Here is a 20,015-nt window from a genome sequence, read left to right on the forward strand (position 1 = left end):
TAGAGAAACAAAGAAAGAAAAAGACAGAAAGAAGCAGGAGGGGAAAGAGGAGACCAATATATAACTTTGGTTTTAAGTTTTAAAGAGGCATTGCAACACTTTTTTGAGTTTGAGTTTTTTATTGAGTTCAAGGTTTACATTCTTAATAGAAAGTCTACGTTACAAACTGGAAGTGTGAGGTTTGAAAAATGTGAATGTTTACCAGTCAGAATAGGCCTAAAGAGAGACTGTTGAGTTGCATTGTGGAAAAAACAGGATCCAGCATTTTTGAAGCTTGACCCATAGGACTAAAAGTTAGAATATAGACTCTGCTGCTTTGGACATTCTTGTTTTAAATCCATCTTTTGTGAGCACCTGAATTTTATGGTAGTGCAATACTAAATCCCTGGAGTAGTCAGTTTTATCATTCAGTTTCATTATAGTTTTAAAGAGAGATCAGGTCCTTTTCTTTAGATTCTAACCTAGACACGATAATAAAAAACTGCAGAGAGAAACTGAATACAGAAATCATCTCTTCTCACTCAACAACACATTTACTGGTTTTCCATCAAAAACTTAATTTCAGTTGCTGCCAGGCTTCTTCTGCCTGGTGCTACATACAGATTTTACACTTGGGGCCAGTTCTGCCTAGTCTTAAGCGAAGCCAGTCATAACCTGGCATTCTAAGTCCGACCTGATAGTTAAGCCAGTTGTAACATGTAGACTTAAGACTTCTTCTCGCTAAGACTGGGCATACATCTTACTGCTCCTTCTTCTTATTTGTTACTTATTTGTTGGACTGCTTGGCTGTCAGTGTCTTGGCTTTACAGCTCTATTCATTTTCTTATCTCAATGTCCGTGAAATTGCCTTTTCTTGTTCTTTGATTCTCCATAACAGTGCCGCAAATTAGAAATGATTAGCTTCAAATTAGCAAGGCAGCAGAAGATTGTTAACAAAGTATCCTAGCAACGCACGCAACAGCCATAGATGCATGGTCATTCTCTTGCACATGGATGCCCATTGCTTAGTTAAATTAGGTTTAAGTCTGGTTGGTGCAACTAAAGTAAAGTCCATTCTAAGAACTGGTCTTAACAAAGATCATGTTGGCAGTTAGGACCAGGCTTAGTAAAGACCAATTGGTTCCACCGACCCCAGGTGTCTTGATGAATTACTGGCACAGCTAAATGTTTGTCAGACCAGACTTAGCTCCTGTACCAAACCTATTTTACATCCAAGAACCACATATTTTAGTTAAATATGTATGAACCCCAATATTTTTTAAGAGTATCAAATATTTTGGTATTTTACATTTTGGAATATACAGTGCCCCCCCCCCCCATTTTCAGAGGATGTTGCTGATCAAGCCTAAGAATGTTTTGTTCTCATCTTTGGGATGTACAGGCTGATCACGTCAGTCAGCACGGTTAATAAACTGGGTCCATCTTTGAGTGATTCAGTTTCGTCTAGAATCTGAGTCTCATCAAAAATGTACTGCTGCTGTCATGCTGGAACCCACTAGACATTGACCCACGATCCATTTTAGGGGTTACGAACGCACAGTTCACGACACCAGAATGCTGAGTTAAGTCAGCTGTCTGCCAACTGAATTGCTTAGTTTCCCTTCGGAAAGTACACAGTGTATCGCTCCCCCCTGGCCACTCCAGCCGTCCATCATATATAATGTGTCTGTCTGGAGAACCAGACTCAACTGCCTGAAATATGTGTCCCTCCTCTGAGATAAACACTGTCATCTGTCATTGGTGGGAATGGAGGAAGTGACAGCGTGACAGACAGCTACATTTCCTGAGAGGAAGCATGGAATGGGAGGAGGGGGGGCAGGGAGGGGGGGGAGGGGCTGGAAGGTGTAAAGAGAGTGGGAAACAGTTGGTCCCTCTTATCATGCCAATGTGACGGTGATAGAAAACAAATTATCCTCATTGCAATTTATTTTTTAGACAACACATTTCCAGGTTTATGCTGGTTGTCTATTTTATGACTAATCTGTCTTCAACATTAAAAAATAATGTTCCTGATGATTTGTGATTGAATGTAGTTACACACCCTCTGGTCTTCTCATAACTCCATTGTAACAATCACAAGCTTGAAAGCAACAATAGTGAGCTGGCAGAATATTTTGGGAAATAAGGTTACTATTAGATTTTACAACCATCTTCAGCCAATATTGGCAAGTGTGCCTTTTTTAATATTAATCTAATTTGGCATTCTCATATGAAGACAAGTCAATATATTGGGCTTTAATGGGTTGATATTATCAGCTCAAGCAATTTACATTAAGAAAGTCTTGTGGAGGAGTTCATTAAATCTGTAATGGGGGGATGTGGGAGGGGGGTTCCCACGAGCAAAAAAGAACACAGATCACTCAAAACACAACATGTTTATGGCAGCTATCTTAACAGTAGCCATAGGACACTTGAGTTAAAATATGCATGTCCTTTTTGTCTGGTGAAACAATATTATATATCTCTGACTCCAGTACTGCTTCCTCTTTTCTGCAGAGAAAAGAAACTTTCTCGAACCAGTGCCATGAAGGTCCTGGACCATGGGATGATTGGACCGGAGGGAGCGGATAACTGCCATAAATTTGTGGACATTCTGGGCTTGCGAACCATCTTTCCACTTTTCATGAAAACTCCCAAGAAGATGAAAAAAACCGGAGCTTCAGAGAAAGAGCATGAAGGTCAGTCATTAATTAGAACAAGGCAGCAGCAGACACGATTTCTTTACAAACACTGCAATCAGCTAGAAATGTGTCACCCCGTTTTGAACTGTTACAGTAGGGAGAGCTGTGGTGAGACGTATCATTACACTGTTTTTCAATTAAAAACCATCAATAGCAAACGAGATGTTATGGCAAACATATGAAGGAAATTAACTAATGTAAACCAAACCACAGGGGCAGAAGAATGCCAGTTGGCTGTTTGATAATGAGCTAGTATTTAGCTAGAGTGTAAAATAGGTAAATGAATCTCACTGATACAATGAAGAAATTGCACAAATTAGATTATAATGGCATAACATGAGCGTGTTACCATTGTTAGAATCATAGTGAGTGTGTTAGAATATTGATTTTTTTCAGTTTGGATTTTTTTATTATAGCTACATTACACACTGAACAACATCATTTACTACATCTCTCTGTCCATGAGGTTATTCATTTTGTAAGTGTTAGTTGAGCTTTGAGCTGAGATGATATTGGTTACAGTGCAATCATGTAGTTGTGTTGAGGACTTGGCATCTTTGACTCGGGAGTACAAACTTCTGAGGACAGGAGGATGACGTCAAATGTTGCGATCGTCATTTCTGATAAGTGTGCAATGGCCGTGTTTGATGAGACAATGCTATACTCACAATATTCACACACTTAAGAACATAGTGTACTAAATGTGTTCATGTCATTTGTGCTGAATTCCAAATACGCTGATATTTTACTCATGTGATGAGCAAAAACCATATTGTTCATTTAAAAGTTGCATGTAACATCTTACCAAACCTTTATGTGAATATTAGAGCCTGACTGGTGTATCGTTCAGCCATTACTATTGGCCAATATTGACCTATCACAGATATATCAGTATCTGCAAATATGTTGTACGATATGTGCTGATATTTCTTAATTTTCTTTAAAGTTATATAGGCAGCATTTTATGTATATATTTTTTTGTTCTCTGTGTCTTTTTTATTCATAGCTAATTTTAATTTTTAAATTGCCAGCTGTGTTTACTGTTTCGTTGCACTCACTGATGTTTTTTTAACGATAAAGTTTATTGTTAAACCATAATCCATCAAAATCCATTACATATCTTTGTGATTAATAACCACATTTGAGAGATCACTGTAAAAAAAATGGAGTGTGTTTATGTAAATATTCTGTACATAACATAATTAGCCAATATATTTCGACATCGGCATCTGCCTTTAAAATCCAGTATTGTTCGAGCTCTAGTGAATATGATAATGACTTAATTGTTAACAGTGTTGACGAAGCTTGACAGGGTCATGGCTTCTTGTCAAGTTAAAACTATAGATAGCTGACCGGCTAATTAAAGTGATTAAACTAATCAAGATGGGAACAAGTTTCTTCTGCTGCTAGCTTTCTGTGACGTATACTCACACTCGTTTCCTTACGACACACTCAATCCTAATCCGCTCATGTATCACCGTTTGCTGCCTTTTCGGCCTGTCAGTTTATACTATCAATCCAATCTTGATTGATTTTTTCCTGCCCGCGCTCTCAAACCTCTCTTGTCTCCAAGTGAGAGATAGGAAACGCAAACAAGAGCTAGAAAGAGGGGAAAAGATAGGATGTCCATGTTATACAGGCTGAGAGAGTAAAATAAAGGAGGCTGAAAGAAAAAGATAGAAACCCTGTCCATCCCTCTGTTCTTTGTTTGATTACCCATGTCCAAAATGTGGAACCCTTCCAGTCTCTCTCTCTCTGTCCGTTTTAATTATGTTTAATATGTCTGGTGGGGCCTCCCAATCCTGCAGAGGAGAACAAATTGTCTTCCATTGTGTCCCGTCTCACCCAGGGACTGGATGAATTAACCTTTGCCCTTCACCAGTAGCAGGAGGAAGAGGAGTAGGGAAGATAACCCATCCAGTTAAATCTTTACCCCCCTGTGTGTTGAAGCCTCTGGCAAGGCAGACACACACTTAAAAAGACAGGCTTTAAAAGGAGATGTTGAAATCCACCCCAAAGGTTCTCTCTCCCTGTGAAGTTTGGCAAGTGTGGTCTGGATGTGTGTAGGCTGTATTCAGAGAAGCAGGGGATGATGATGTATGGAGTATCTTTTTGGAGAGATATGCAAATCAGAATAATTCTGGCCTCTTAACTCAGCAGCTCGATTTGTTGACTCTTGCTTGGAGTCAGTAGTCTTCAAAGCAAACCATATAAACTTTGCAGCAACTAGAGCGAGACCCTTCCGCAAAACTTCTTATCATAAAATAAATAAGCACAAATATAGACAGAGACTTCCCGTAAAACCTACATGTTATAATATTGCCATCAAAAAAACTATAGTCTTTGTGATCCAGAGCATTTTTCAACATAATTCATCCCGCTTTCTTTTGATGCCTGGATGTCTTTTCTCCAGCAAATCACCAAAACCAGGCATACAAGTGCTTTTATCAGCTACTCCAACAATAACTTCCCACTTTGTGAAAAAAGAAAGTGAAAGCAAAGTCAATTTAAATTCATCTCTTATGCTCCATCCAAGTTAATACTCTCTGAATAATGTGAGGGGGAAAGAGTTCCACTTTTTACAGTTTCATCCTAGAATTATTTTGGATTTTTATAAGTCAACATTTGTTTAAAGCGTACAAGAATGTCTCAACACACATTATGAACAGGAATAAAAACAGCAGCAGATTGTAATTAATGGATAACTATAATTAAAAGTTTGTCGAGTTTCTTATCATATGCTTGAAAAATGATGAAAAGAAGCACCAGCTAAGGTGTAACAACACTCAATGTTCACATTCATCCTTTGGTGGGAAGATAAGTGGCACGCTAGTTATTTATTTTTTCTTCTTTCCAAGTTCAGACTAGTATTTTGAGACGGAATAACAACCGCATTCACATCAGCTACCTTTATCAGTTTGAAGGGAGTGAGTTCCAGCCACGATCAATCCAACCATCTGTGCTTTCATGCTTTGTGGATTTGCATTCAGCTCTATGATGCAACCACTGCAATGTCTGTGTCACTTGAGAGCTCAACAGATAAATCAGCCAGGATATTAATTAAGGATTAGTCTATTTTCAATCACACACGTTTTTTTTTTTAATATGAAGTCATTTAAATTTCGAAATAGTTTTCAGTAATAATTCATGTTGTTATTCTGTCTGATGAGTATTGCAGCCTTTATAGGATTCCCCATCATGATTCCATTGATTTGTCTTATAGCTATAGGGGTAGGTGCCTGTCATAACAGCAGGTGTGTTGAGTGAGCTCTCTTCTATAAGGCTACTAATTGAAAATGCCACGAATCGAGTGGCTCTCCAGAATAACACAATAACACTGTAGATTAATTAACTATCAGCTGCTTCAAACAAAAGTAATTAGGAGGTAGGGACCTCTCTGTCCTTCTATCCTTAGCTCTCTCTCTCTCTGTGTCTCTCTCTCTCTCTCTCTCTCTCTCTCTCTCTCTCTCTCTCTCTCTCTCTCTCTCTCTCTCTCTCTCTCTCTCTCTCTCTCTCTCTCCACATTCATTCCACTGCTCTCTCTATCATCAACTTCGGTGCAAAGATTGATCCCCATGAAATCCTCTCTGAAATTGACACAGTCCAAATGACCAGGGATTGCCAGACCATATTAGCATACAGAATGGCATAATTAATAGAGACATTGTAAGCGAGTAGAGGAAAAAAAAAAAACCTGAAAGGAAAAAGAAAAAAAGAAAATCCAAACAACAAAATGCACCTCTCCGCTCATGAATATTCTTGTCAGGATGCTGCCATTCACCTTGTTTTTTAGGGTCTCAGTTTACTGGTGTATGTACTCTGTCATTACCAGTGAAATGAGATTGTATGATGGAAAATTGGTGGCAGCCGGTTGTTATATTTAGGCGGCTAATGATGCGAGCGAGTGTGAGAGGGAACAGAAGTAAACAACTAATTTACATGGCGAGGCACAATAGTCATAGCTCCGTCTCCAGCTCCACCTCCACAAAAAAAAAAAAAAAAATTTCTTTGTGTGCTTGTGTGCATGTGGGTGTTTGTTTGTCAGAGAGAGATAGAGAGAGGGCATGAGGGTGAAGCTTTATAGTTGGTTTATTTAGAGTGCCATGCGAACACCTTTGAGTTGGAGCCAATGCCCTCATCTTGGTTCTTATTTTCCTAATGAATACAGTAAAATAAGTAATGAGGGAGGCATGATGGCAGATATAGTCGTACATTAGGGAAAGAAAATGTCACATTTTGTGTCACTGCGGTTATGTTGGAAGTATGCAAAGAAGGGAAAAAGATGAGAAAGCCATCCCCCTCGCCCAACCCAACCCAAGCGACCCTCAAATAATGGCAGCTTCATTTCAAAGATAAAACATTTTTTAACCGCAGTCCCTTTTCATATCTTTCCATTAGTTTATCACCAGTATCTCTCCTCTGATATTAACAAATGGAGATGTAGAAAAAGCGTGACCACACAGCAGAATATATGTGTGATGAGATAAGCGCCCGCCTGTAATAAGAGGAAACTTCATTATCTGGATTTAATGATTAAACTTAAACGTCACATATCTCAGTCAAAAAGCCCAAAATCAAAACGGAGCTCCCATTTGATCATCTCCCCCTCCCAGCACCGAGCCCCCTTTTGGCACAGATTGAGATCAGTAACATTTTAACATGATACAAGTTTGATTGTTATCGGTGTTGTCAGAGTCATGCTGTGTAATCCTATTATTAGTGTATTTCAGAGGGAGAGATTTGCAGTCAGATCCCTGTGTAAAGACGCATCTCATTAACATCATCTTCATGTTTGGTCTCTCCTCTGGTGGAGATTGATCATTTCTGTAAACTCGTGCTCTAATGAAATGTGCTGCATTACATTTAAATGTATATGAAAGGTTTTATTTTAAAATAATTCATGTTTCGTTGGGGAAAAGATATGTTCGACATTAAGAAAAAAATGTATCGATCACTTTTACAGGAAAAGAACATTTTTTGCATCTGCCATTATGCTATATGTTTCCTAAGAAATATTAATAGAACCCATAATATCTTTTTTTATAATTTATGTGTAAAAGAGAGAAAAAGAAAAAAAGAATGGAAGAATGTAAAATTGTTAAATGTTATGCTTCCTTAAAAAATATACTATGCAGGATGTGGGGTCTCTGCTCTGTAGCTCCCACAGACCTGCAGCTCTTTATACATACACAACACTGAGACAGAGAGCAGAGCGGAGTAGAGGAGTGACAGAGACAGAGATGTAAGCTGTTGGCTACCCTACGAGTCCTTAACTCACAGGCTGCAGGCCACTATTGGCTGGGAGCTACACACCCACTGCCCAAAGGACACTCAGAAGCCTCCTGAACACAGCACAATAATGAGAAGATTAGAAAATACAAGCAGAGAGTAGAGTCTCTGCAGATGAATACACCACCACACACATCTAGTGAGTCATAAGTGATGTTTTTTGTTTTATTAGGAAAATCCTTCATAGTATAAGTTTACAGTAATGTTCAGGATTCTACCTACAGTCTTTCAACACTTACTGTAGGGCATGATTTACTAAAGGTCTGCATGTGTAAAAACGTGTGCAAACTTGACATCACCTGCAAAAAATGTACAAGCTGATCTACTAACGCAGCACACTGAGGTTTGCGTCTTTCAACTGTGCAAGATAATACACGCTGTCCATTTAGTACATTTAGTACATTCAGTAATAATGAATATGTAATATGAGGTGTTTCAACCCCAGTGTGCAAAATACAGGGAGGAGAAAATGCAAATATGTTATTTAGCACCCGCATTGTGATTTACCAAACGTGAACATATTTTTTCTGACGCTAACGGCATCTATAAATAATACCTTTGAAGGGCAGGTATTAACCTGCTGCTCACTGCTCACAGATGAATGCTGTCACTGTGGATAGGAGGAGACGGAGGCACAATGAAAGAATACTTACAGGACGGAGTTTTAATATTTTTAGAGTGGAATATTTTTGGTTTTACTACCAGCATTGACTTCGTCACTAATACTCTCCCATATGTTGGTTTTTCTGGTAATATTAGTTTTTTGTTATGACTCAATATATTTGTTAACCTCTTCCACTAGAACCTGATCACATTTCATTTTGTACTTGCAGCTTTCTGCTCGTCCAAACTCTTCATTCAGACACGCAAAACCCTCATTTAAATACTGCTGTCTCCACCCTGTTGCACCTGTTTTCATTTCTGCAGTTATTCTTAGTGGATCACCCGCAAAACTCTAGCAAAAGAAACACGCAATCTATTGCACTGTGCACGCAATTTAGTACCCTTTATTTGGGATCTTAGTAAATCAGGCCCTTAGTTCCTTTTTACTGGATTCACAGTACCACACAACATATGAAGCATAGCACTGAAATAACATTTGGAGCAGGGCTGCAACGATCAGTTTCATTATTGATTAATCTGTCAATTATTTTTTAAGTAAAAATGAATTGAGTTCCGACTGTCAGAAAATTGTGAAAAATGAAAATCACTGTTTCCAGAAGCCCAAGCTGCAGCTTCAAATGTCTTGTTTCGCCTCATCAGTAGTCCACAATACAAAGATAGTCACTTTACTATCAAAGAAGATTAAAGAAACCAAAAAATATTCTCACATTTAAGAAGCTGGAATGTCTATTCATTTTCTGTCTATTGATTAATCGGTGATGTACTTTTATGGTAAGCTCTGAAGTTTTAGTGTTAACAATACCTTTATTTCTGTTTTATTCTGTAATTGAGCTTGAAAGTTTCATTCTTGATCTTACCTTGGAAACAGCAGCTGACCACAATGCAATCTCACCACAAGGTCCATGAAGTACTACTAGTGGACAGTGAGATTATTTCCAATGTTAACAATGAACTTTCAATTTTATTTTTGAAGGCAACGTAGATGAGAAGTCCTTTAAAGTGCTCAGAGGAATCGAGATTTTAACATCTTGTTTTCAATGACAACTCCATCTGTCGAGGAAACTCCAGAAGGTGGTGAGAGTTTTTTCACCATTTAAATGTTATTACATAAAAAAGCTGAAAAATAACCAGGGAATCCTTAAACGGAGCATTTTTGACATGTTAAATCGACCTCTCCACTTCTTCATGTCACTTTTCCGACAATTTTTTGGATTATTTCAAAAACATTTTCAACATTTCTCTAAAATAACAGGAGTGAGTGTTTTGACTGATGATGCTGCATATGTGTTTTATGAATGTGGTCTCTATATCCCCTGACAGACTAGACTGTGGTGCTGGAAGGCTGATTGCTCTCCCCAGAGCACATTTAGCCCAAACCCAATCTGTCTCTCAGTGAAGTACCACCTATTTGTACTCGTCTGCCATTCAGAATGACACTGCACTTCCTTCAGCTGTCAATCAATAAATGAATCCAGGCTACTCAGGGTTATTTGCATGTTAACTTACTTGTATGGATCCCCTGGAGCAAAGATGAGGGCCAACGGTGAATGATTAGTAGAAGAGTGAAAGCTAGCATTTAGACATGACCTGTGTTACCTGAATACAAATATTCCTGCAGCAAAACCCTGAGCGAAGATCTGTTTACCAGCTATGATGTTGCTCTAACAGTCTCTCACTGTTGATTAGCTTCAGTTTCCTGCAAGGAGACATTTGTTGTTTAAAGCAAATGAAGTTCTCTTCTGTTCACACACACTCGTATTGTGACACCGTGGGTCTGTGTCAGAAGTCGTGCAGAGCTATGTTCTTCTTTTTAAAAGAGGAAACTCGAAAAAGAGGTCTCCGCAAAGGCCACAACCAAATCAGAGGTTACCATTGTTTAAATCATTACGACGGCGGCTCCTCTGGAAGGTTCTCTATGTGTGGTTGTCACTTGCAACAGTGTCAAGAGCACTAAGAGATTGCATTTATTATACAATACTCTCATTTTAAGTGTAAATAAGTCTCTCTGTGTGAATGTATAAAACAAAAAAAACAACACTCTTGGCTCAGATTTACATTAAAGTGATTATTATCTGACATGTGACAGCAGAGTCCATTAGTCTGAATCAGTCTGTCTAAATGAGGTGGCAATATGTCGTATGGCTAATTGCTTTTACTGAGAATGGAGGGAAACTATATTTGGTTTGACTAATTGTGGCTAACAAGATTTGTCACATATGTATATAATGATCTGGTTTATCTTCATAACCACATATGTCATGACCGATTACCCCACATTCATAACAAGTGTAGGTTGATCCAAGTCAACTACCCTGCAGACACCTAGTGGCAGCTTGTTACTCTTGACATGGCTGTTTGGCATTTGTAGCAACACTTTGCAACAAATGAGGTTTCAATGTAAAATCTTTATCATGCATTTGATTTCTACTGTTTTGTCATGTATCTTTTCAGGTTTTGTTGTTTGCTCCTTGTTTTCAACGTTTAAAGTATAAAACAAAGCATGTAAATGAAGTATTGATTGGACACCCTTTCTAAAGACAGATGAGGAAGCTGTTTAACTCAGCCTTGCCCTCCATCTTGTACCCCCGAGTGTATTCCCCGCCTCCAAACCTCCACAAACCCACCATCTGAGCGGTCGCCGTTTAGTTTTTAAACTCTTTGGAAAGAACATTCCACAGCCAGCGATCAATAGCTTCCCCGGCAGGGCGTGGAGGTGGCGACATCAATTACCGCTCGGATCAAGTTGATAAAGTAGCGTCCTTTTCGGAAATGGCAGTTATCCTCCTTGTCAGCGTGTACAGGAAATAAGGTTGTCTACGTAAAAAGAAGAGAACCCTAATCGCCAATAAACATACTAGATGTACAACCAGAGAACACAGTTTTAACTACACATATTATTTGTCAAATCAGTCAACTATCTGCTCTTCAAACATGCAGGGTGAATTTCCCTTATTTAATCCCGATTTTACCCTTGAAAACACACCAGTGACCTGCATCTGAATGGAGTTTATGTTGCTTAAAGATCCCTTATGTCGTCCATTCATTTGAAAAGGTGATAGCTGAACCCCTTCAGTTCGCCTTAATTACAAAAGCCCTTAATTAACACATTTAATTATTTGGTCTAAACAGTTCCTGAGAGGGTAAAAAACGCACGATAGCTTGAAAGTAATCTCTGACTTTTCACCTCAACAAAAAAATGAATGCCCCTTTTTAAAGTATAAATTAAGGGAGCAAACTATACAATCATTTGGTCAGTTAAACCAAGCAGATAATTGTTGTTGAAATACATACAAAAATGATCCCCTTAAAATGCCATTAGAAAATACATTCATTACATCATGAATAATGGGTATATTAATAATTATTCATTTAGTTTAATAGTAATAAGGGTAACAGCCAAGAACAGAAGAGTTTCAGATCAGTTCATTCTTTAAGTTGAAGGATTGTTCCTCTCAGATTCAGCAGAAATGAAATAAAATGTTCATTTATGTCAGTTATGAGAGGATATATTTTCTATTGGATTTTCTTTCTATAGGATTACAACAGCACTTTGTTTTTCTAGTGTGTTTCAGTGCGTTTCCCTGCTTCATAAATCCAGTCAAATTGTTGATATGAATGGATATGTACAGTATATTATGAAACTTGACGTTAGCAGCTGTTGTAGCCTTTAGTCTCCTCAGCTTTTAAGTCGTGTGGGTAAGGACGGTGCGGGTCGCAGGGGACTGCACAAAGGGAGCTGACGGCAAACACGACCCCTTTTAAAAAGCAGAAATGGGATTGATTCCTGTACTCTTGTTGCTTAGCAACTGCAAAGCCCCGTTGAGAGAGAATATTGACCTCTTGTTGATAAAGTCCAATTACATTTTTTTCCCACTCTGTATATCCAGAGATTTTACAATGTCATATTCTGTTCCTGCCGTGTGTACTGTGCATTCTTCATTTAATATGATAGAGAAATATTATACTAGCACTGTCACTGACTGGTGCAGCCTTTGAGTGAGAAAGTCTATGAATGGAAGGATAACACATCTTGCATATCATGAATTGGGTTAACAAGGGCATTCAGTGGGACTAACTAGCTTGTGTTGCTAATTCAGTTAATTAACGTGTATTTTAAGGCCTCCCACTTGCTAAATGGCCCCCCAGAGCTACCACACATTTCTATCAGCACAAGAACTATAATTTAACCAAAGCCAAAACCGTTACGCATGTTCCACCATGCCCTAAAATGAAAATTGATTTCTAAATTTCATTACCACGTTCTCCACCTCTTCTTCTGCATACTTTCTGTCTGAGTATCCGTGATTAGCCAGCCTCGTGCTATAATTGCAAATTTTCAAATGTTAATCGATTTGTTCTTTCAGGGGGCAGCTCATGTGGGTGTGAATGAGCTTTGCAGGTTTTGCAAGCTTATTGTTTGTAATAACTGGGGAGTTTATCAGAAGCTTAAATGTTAGTTCACCAGCAGGCACCTGTTGGTTTGTGATGACAGTTTCAATGTCAGGTCCAAGATGTGTATTTATTTCTGTAAAAGAGTTAGTAATAAATAATAAAGGTAGGTAAACATAGATAAGAGATGGATGATTGTTGGACATGTTTTTGACATTTTGTGTTGGTGATACTTCTTACCTTTCCATAGAGCACGTCTGCTCCATCATCGCCTCCATGCTGAGAAATCTCAAGTCCCAACAGAGAAGCAGACTCCTCAATAAGTTCACAGAGAACGACTGTGAGAAGGTCAGTTCTCTTTTTTCTTTAATTTTCCCTCAGGCTTTTTCTTTGTCTGTGTGGGTGGGTTTTTTTGTGTCCATGTGGTTTAGTTACATTTGAAAGAGTTACAATTGGAAAATAAATGTATGAATAACTTGCACATTCTTTTTTTGTGGACCCAGCATGGCATTTCTGCTTTTAATCCATCTTGAGAAAATATATTTGAGGATTATGCAAAAATGTCAGTGGTGTAACCATAGAAAATTTGTACCGAATAATTCAGCTTGCTTAAAAAACACTAAATTCTCAATAAAACCTTTTATATTAAATAAAGGTAATGAAATACAATTGTTCTAAATATTACATTTAATCTGGGGAATCATGTCAATCAGGAACTATTTACATTAAAAAAATGTAATTATTTTTTGTAAATACACTTAAATACACTGTAGGCAGATAAAATATTTAATATTTATCATTCTTTTGTGGTTACACCATTTGACATTTTCAGGAGCATTCAGTCTTACTTTTTTGAAAAAAATATGTAAAAGTCATTTCAAAGGACAAAATGTATATTTTAACAACCCTGATGCTGCTTTTTAAACTATTTTTAAGACATTTTTGAATTGCACGTCTTGCCAACCCTTGGTTTATCACTGACCCATGTACTGTTTTTAATTGCAAGCACATTCCATCAGGAGTTGAATTAAATAATAGCAGATTCACTTCATGTTTTTCAATCACATCCATTGCAAAATATTTGTTTATATATCACATTTGCTTTAATGGACACTGTGCTGTCAGAGCATTTATTTACCTCATTTTCTTTTTCATATATTACTAAGTTATTCTGTTAGTCTCCACTACCTGTACACAGTTTTATATATTTTTAGTCAAATTCTTTGTACTTGAAGTTGGTAAATTGCTTTAAATACTAATTATACTTGTTCAGGGCTTAATCATTAGCATAACATTGTCTTGTTAAGCCGATGTTTTGACACTAATTGTCAAATTGACCGTGAAGAAGATGAGAACGTTTGCAAGAAAGTGTGAATTGTTAAACTGTACTGTTACCTTTTTAAAATGAATTATCAGTTCTGTGCTTACTTAACAAGGCCAGACAGTGTAATCTTATTTTTTACCAGAAGCTAGAGGCAAGAGTTTCCAATGCAGGTTAAATACGTTGAGGTTTCCATTCAGGTCAGTCAGGCGTCAGTGACAGCACCACGTACCTGTGGATACCAAGTTCTGTCACATTGTAGAATTTGAGAAAGTGATTAATATATGAAACCTGACACCTTAACTGCATTGTTCCCCTTGCTACTCCCACATTTCCCATCACATATGCAAAAATGTCTAATATTCAGTGAGCTGCTCAAGGCCATTTTAATAGGATGTAGGACTTTTAATGTGCAAACTGCCTGTCAGACCAAATCAAAAATCGACGTCTCCTTCATTGCTAAATCATCCTAGTATCTCATCTCCATCAAACACTCTCTGTACTACCATTTTATGAGAATTTCCAATGCCTCACTATGTTAATACAATAAATTTGAATCTTACAATTACATTTCCTTTTCATAAACCCTCAAGCAATCATAAACATCGGCAGCAAAATGATAAAAAGAATCAATGTAGAGAAAGTGTAGATATAATTTAAACAAAATTCAAATATTTTACCACAAGCATATAGATAGGTCAACAATTGATGTATTGTTAAGCTATAAAATCTAATTGATCAAATATGCCTTCAAGGTCTCATTTTCTGTATCTTCTTTGTGCTCTCTCCATTTCTATCACATTTCTCTCGATTTTCACGGTGCTTTCTTCTCTCACTTTCTCTCCGCATGCCTCTTGTTTCATTGTGTCTCCAGGTTGATCGACTGATGGAGTTGCATTTTAAGTACCTGGAGGCTGTTCAACAGGCTGACAAGAGGATCGAAGGAGAGAAACATGTGAGCATCTCGCCTTTTTTTTTTTTCCTTCCATCCCCTACCGCCCTCTCAATCTGTACCCTTCTTCCTCCTCGCCTCGCTGTCTCTTTGTACACTGACTTCTTATCATGCAGCTCGTTGGATCGATGTACTCGTGTCAAACATTTGAAGCCACAGAGATTTTATGATTTGAAATTTTCAGCTTTTTCTTACGTCACATAATTAATCACATTCTTGATTTAAAGGAAACCGAACATTGTGTTGTCGACAATGCAAAGCCAATGAGTTGTATCTGAACAAGGCATCATTAGAAGTATGTTTCTTTGAATATTTTATTTTTGAGCATTTTATTAGATAGTGACAGCACAGAGATGACAGGAAACAAGGGGGGAGAGAGAGAGAGAGAGAGAGAGACATGGGCAATCGAACCAGAATCGAACCGCAGTCTTTTCTACTATGTTCATTTCAAAGTTGGGTTACCAGGACAGTGAGGGAGTAGTGCATGGGCAATAGATTGAGTTTAATCAATACATTGTCAAGCAGAATTGATGGAACATAATGGATATGTTGTTGGCGACAATGACACCTTGATTAATCTAAATCTAAATTCCTGGAGGGTCTTCACAGGATTGCTCATTCCTAGTGAGCTCTACAGTCTATTGAAATATCTCCTTTGTAAAAATCGACTTAGCATTTTATATGAACTCAACAATTGATCCTGAACTAACTGTAGCCCAAGGAACACCTGACCAACCCCAATCTAAATCTGACCACCACAAGCCATAACCCAGACCGGATCAGACCTGTCGAATCAGCGCCTTTTCATTTATTAATCATCAGCCCTGTTAACCTAACGACTGCCGTCTGACACCAAGTTAAAATTCTACCCCAGCGAATTCACCCATTAATCAGTAATGGTGATATTCCACTGCACCCGCATCAGAGAGATCGAGATCGGCAGACAGCGGTCGTCAGTGTTGTCGCCATCATCTTTCGTCATCTAAATGAGTTCTCTTGGTCCTCGCTGTATCACTGAGGGTGGGGGGTGGGGGGAGTCCATGGCCCACCTTATTTTAAGATATGGTCACTTGTGCCATGAAAACAATTTGAAACTTATCTGAAAATAGTTTTAGGAACAAAATAAAATGTGTTCTGATTTAACAAGAAAAAGTTTAGAAGCATTTAAAACTTAGCTTATGTGTCATTTTTCTAGAAGCTTTTTTTTTTTCCCCCACAGCTTCAAATCAACCTGCCGTGGAACGAATAAAGCAGGAAAGATAACCTTTCATTATAATTGTCTACAGAGGAAAAACATGGACTCCAGTGCATTCCTATCACACATTCATGGTTTTTGTTATCGCCAACTAGATAAAAAAAATTCAAATTGCATTATAGATGTTCAGATATCACCCTCAATCCCTGTTGTAAAGGGTTGGCATGTGTGATCCGAATGCCCCCCCCACCCTTTTTTCTAAGCAGATAAGATGTGCAGTTCCACACTGTGTCACATTCAAAGTCATGAGGGAGGAACCCCACCCCCCACCCCCCCCAAAAAAAGCATCACAATCCTGCTGATAACAATATGACACGTAACAGAGGAAGGGAAGGCTTGATCACTGTGTGTGAGGGCCCTATTGAGCTGTGTGTGTATGTGTGTGTCCATGTGTTGAGCTGTGGACTAGACAGACCGATGGAGGGATACAGATAGAAGATAAGTGGTCAGGCAGGGGATAATGGCTTCAACAGAGAGCAAGAGAAAGAGCATCCTGCCCTCCGAAAGGAATGAAAGAAAGGCAGATGGATACACTGTAAATATCAAACCAGAAAGTAGAGTTAAAGGAAAAGGTGTGGATGTGTAATAATGGAGTAAAAAAGGAGAAATAGTGGGGGGGGGGGGAAGGTGGAGAAAAGAAGAAGTTAAGTGAATGTAGGGATGACAGGGCGGTGGGAGGTGTGGATGGACACAGATAAGTGTGAGATTTCTATCTAAAGATGACAGAAGATTCATTTCTCAGAAAGACATTGTGGTGGGATTGCCGAGAAAAGGCCAGACAGTTTGACATTTCCTACCCCCTCCTTCTCCCTTACCTCTTTTCTCTCTCCCCCGTCTTCTTGTGTCACTCTCTCCCTCTCTTCCTCTGGGATGGCGAAAGTATGACTTTGTGATAACCTGGTGATAAGAAACCCTTTCTGCGTGTGCCACTATCTTTGAAGCCACACGGTTACCCCCCCCCCCCCCCCCCTCCTCAGTTCAGAGCCACGCTGAATCAGGCGCATATGAGGCAGAAAGTGATAAAATACCTATTTTGTGGAAGAGCAACAATATTCTTTTCATTACACACTGCAAATGGGGCAATTACAGAAAGTCTTAATATTGTGTATTAGAATGATTACATTTTTTTTTTGTCAACCAAGATAAATAATCTTGTCACACAGTGTTTTGCAATAAGTTATTAACCCTTTACCACTCACTACTAAATGCACAGGACTCTAGCACATAGTAGTAATTCCATGGACAGTGAATTCTGTGAAAAGTTACACAAATATATCATTAATAATACGTGTAGCGCCCACTCTTCAGTTCAACCCCATCCCTTGCCCCCTTACATTATTTTGTTTTTATATTATCATTATATCAGTTGTATAAAATGATCTTCAAATGACAGTAATAATAATAATAATAATAATAATATCGTTAATCGCGATTCTTTCTGAGACAATATATCGTCCATTAAAAGTAGTTATTGTGACAGGTCTAGTTATTATTCCTCCTGTTCATACTGGCTATTAAACCATCCATCAAATGTGGTTTCACTGTAAGTGATAGGGGACAAAATCCATTTAGTGCAAAAATGCATTTAAAAGTGTGTCTGATGCTTATATGAGACTTCAGCAGTCTGAGTTATGCTATGTTCACACCAACCATGAAGTGAATTTTTGCCTCGTTTTACTTGTGTGAGTTTGACTGCTGGATCATTCGGGTTTATTCGCCCCAGCCAGCCGGAATACATTACTGTACATTAGCAGTAAGTTAGCGAGCAATGGCAGGCGCCAACCATGTCTGAGAGTATGTGTGTGTTTGTGTTCAGTTCAGCCTCAGACTAAAACTCACCAGGAAGTCATGTTTCTTTCTATTATTTCCCTCCGGTCTCGCTTCTCTTTCCACTCCTCTCTTCTCTCTATGTCCATGAAGTACATTCAAGTACATTTCCCCTCCAGTCAGCAGTCAACATGGACCAAGACAGACTAATTGCATTATAACACCAACAGAAGAGGCTGGCACCTCAGCGGCTCAGTGTTCCAGACAGGTTAAGAAGCAAGAGTGAAGATAGATTCTCTTTTTAATCCCAAAAGTAAAAAAAAACCAAACTGTAATCTTTGGATCAGAGCAGAATATAGTGTGACTGTGGATGTTATTCCTCCAGAAGCTACACTGCTCCCAGCCCTCTTCTCCAGAGCTCCCCGGCAATTAGCAGCTGTCCGAGCAGCTTTCTCCCTCTATCCCTCTGCATACAAAAGTCTGCAAAGCCTTGTGCCAAATTTTCGCTAAAATTGAATGTATTTAATATTCAATTGAATATTTTCAACTTGGGTGAATATGCAAATTTCACATATTTGCGTCATGCATCACCCAGCACAAATTTGCATCTGTTCACATCTCTGCATTGTTTTTGCATGTAATTGCGCCACACAAAAAATTCGCTTCACGTTTGGTGTGAACACACCATCATTCATATCAAGTTGGTATCTGCCACATTTACAGTCTTTTTAGCATCAAATGCCTTCTTTGTGTTTCCCTGTTGAGCTGTGGTGGAAGTATAGTAAGAAAAAGAATGACTAATGTTGAAAGATATGTACTTAATATGACTCATTTGGTCGGCTGCAGCCTCATATTAACTTCAGATAAACTTACAATGTAAGTGCATTATAAATGGATCTTCTAATAGTGAGAGGCCATTAGAACATATGGAATAAACAGCGAGGAATGATTACGGCAAGAAAAATCTATTTAAATGTACATCAGGGCTCCTGACTGTTGTCTTGAGACACACTTAAAAAACTGTGAACCTGCCCTTTAATTTAGGTGTCCTACTTTCAAAAGATGCGTGTATCTTTAAGATTGTTAGGTTCTTTCAAGATAACTGTTTCTGATTTTTAGTCACATCGGCGGCACAGCTGTAAGGATGACAAAGTCAACAACTATTAGACGTGATATTGATTGTCCACAGAGGATAAAAACTCATGCGTTAGGCCACCCCTGAATTTTAATCTTCCAATATGAATTTTAATCTGAATTTAAATTTCAATAAACCTTCTCAAGTCATTTGTGTTTGCAGAAGGGATTTTTTTTTGTAGTGTTGTAAGTTGTTTGGAGGTTCTTTGATCATCTTGAGCATTAGGCCGCGGTTTCACTCCTGCTGGTTACAACTGTAATACTGAAAACACCCAGATGATGCTGTAAGTCTGTGTGTGAATCAAAGCTTTCACCAAACGTCATGTTATGTTAAATAAGATGATAAAGACGCCAACCCAGTTCTGTCCGGCGCCTCAGCTGAATCGACTGCAGTCAGCAGCAGCAGCAGCAGCAGCAGCAGTAGTGTGTTTTTTTTTTCTCTCTCTCCCTGCCGCGCCTTTTCGGTTTCCCCTAGTTAAGCCTGTTTTTAAGGGGCGGTAAGCAAAATGTTTCTCCTCTGCAACATATTATCCACAGATTTCTCAGGAGGATAGCAAAGAAAAAGCTGCTGCTGCTTTTTTTCACTGCGTCTCCAGCCCAGTC

General features: G+C 38.5%; 1 protein-coding gene across 1 annotated transcript in view; it reads left to right on the plus strand.

The window, feature by feature from the left end:
* ctnnbl1 (catenin, beta like 1) overlaps window positions 1-20,015 on the plus strand; it is a 54,593-nt gene that overhangs the window by 17,087 nt on the left and 17,491 nt on the right. Inside the window, exons 11-13 of the mRNA XM_053317393.1 lie at window positions 2,497-2,678; window positions 13,234-13,331; window positions 15,179-15,259. Of these exons, the coding sequence (XP_053173368.1) occupies window positions 2,497-2,678; window positions 13,234-13,331; window positions 15,179-15,259 (361 nt within the window). The remainder of the gene's footprint in view (window positions 1-2,496; window positions 2,679-13,233; window positions 13,332-15,178; window positions 15,260-20,015) is intronic.

This window comes from Scomber japonicus, chromosome 4, assembly GCF_027409825.1.
Source record: "Scomber japonicus isolate fScoJap1 chromosome 4, fScoJap1.pri, whole genome shotgun sequence".
NCBI classification, from domain to species: Eukaryota; Metazoa; Chordata; class Actinopteri; order Scombriformes; family Scombridae; genus Scomber; species Scomber japonicus.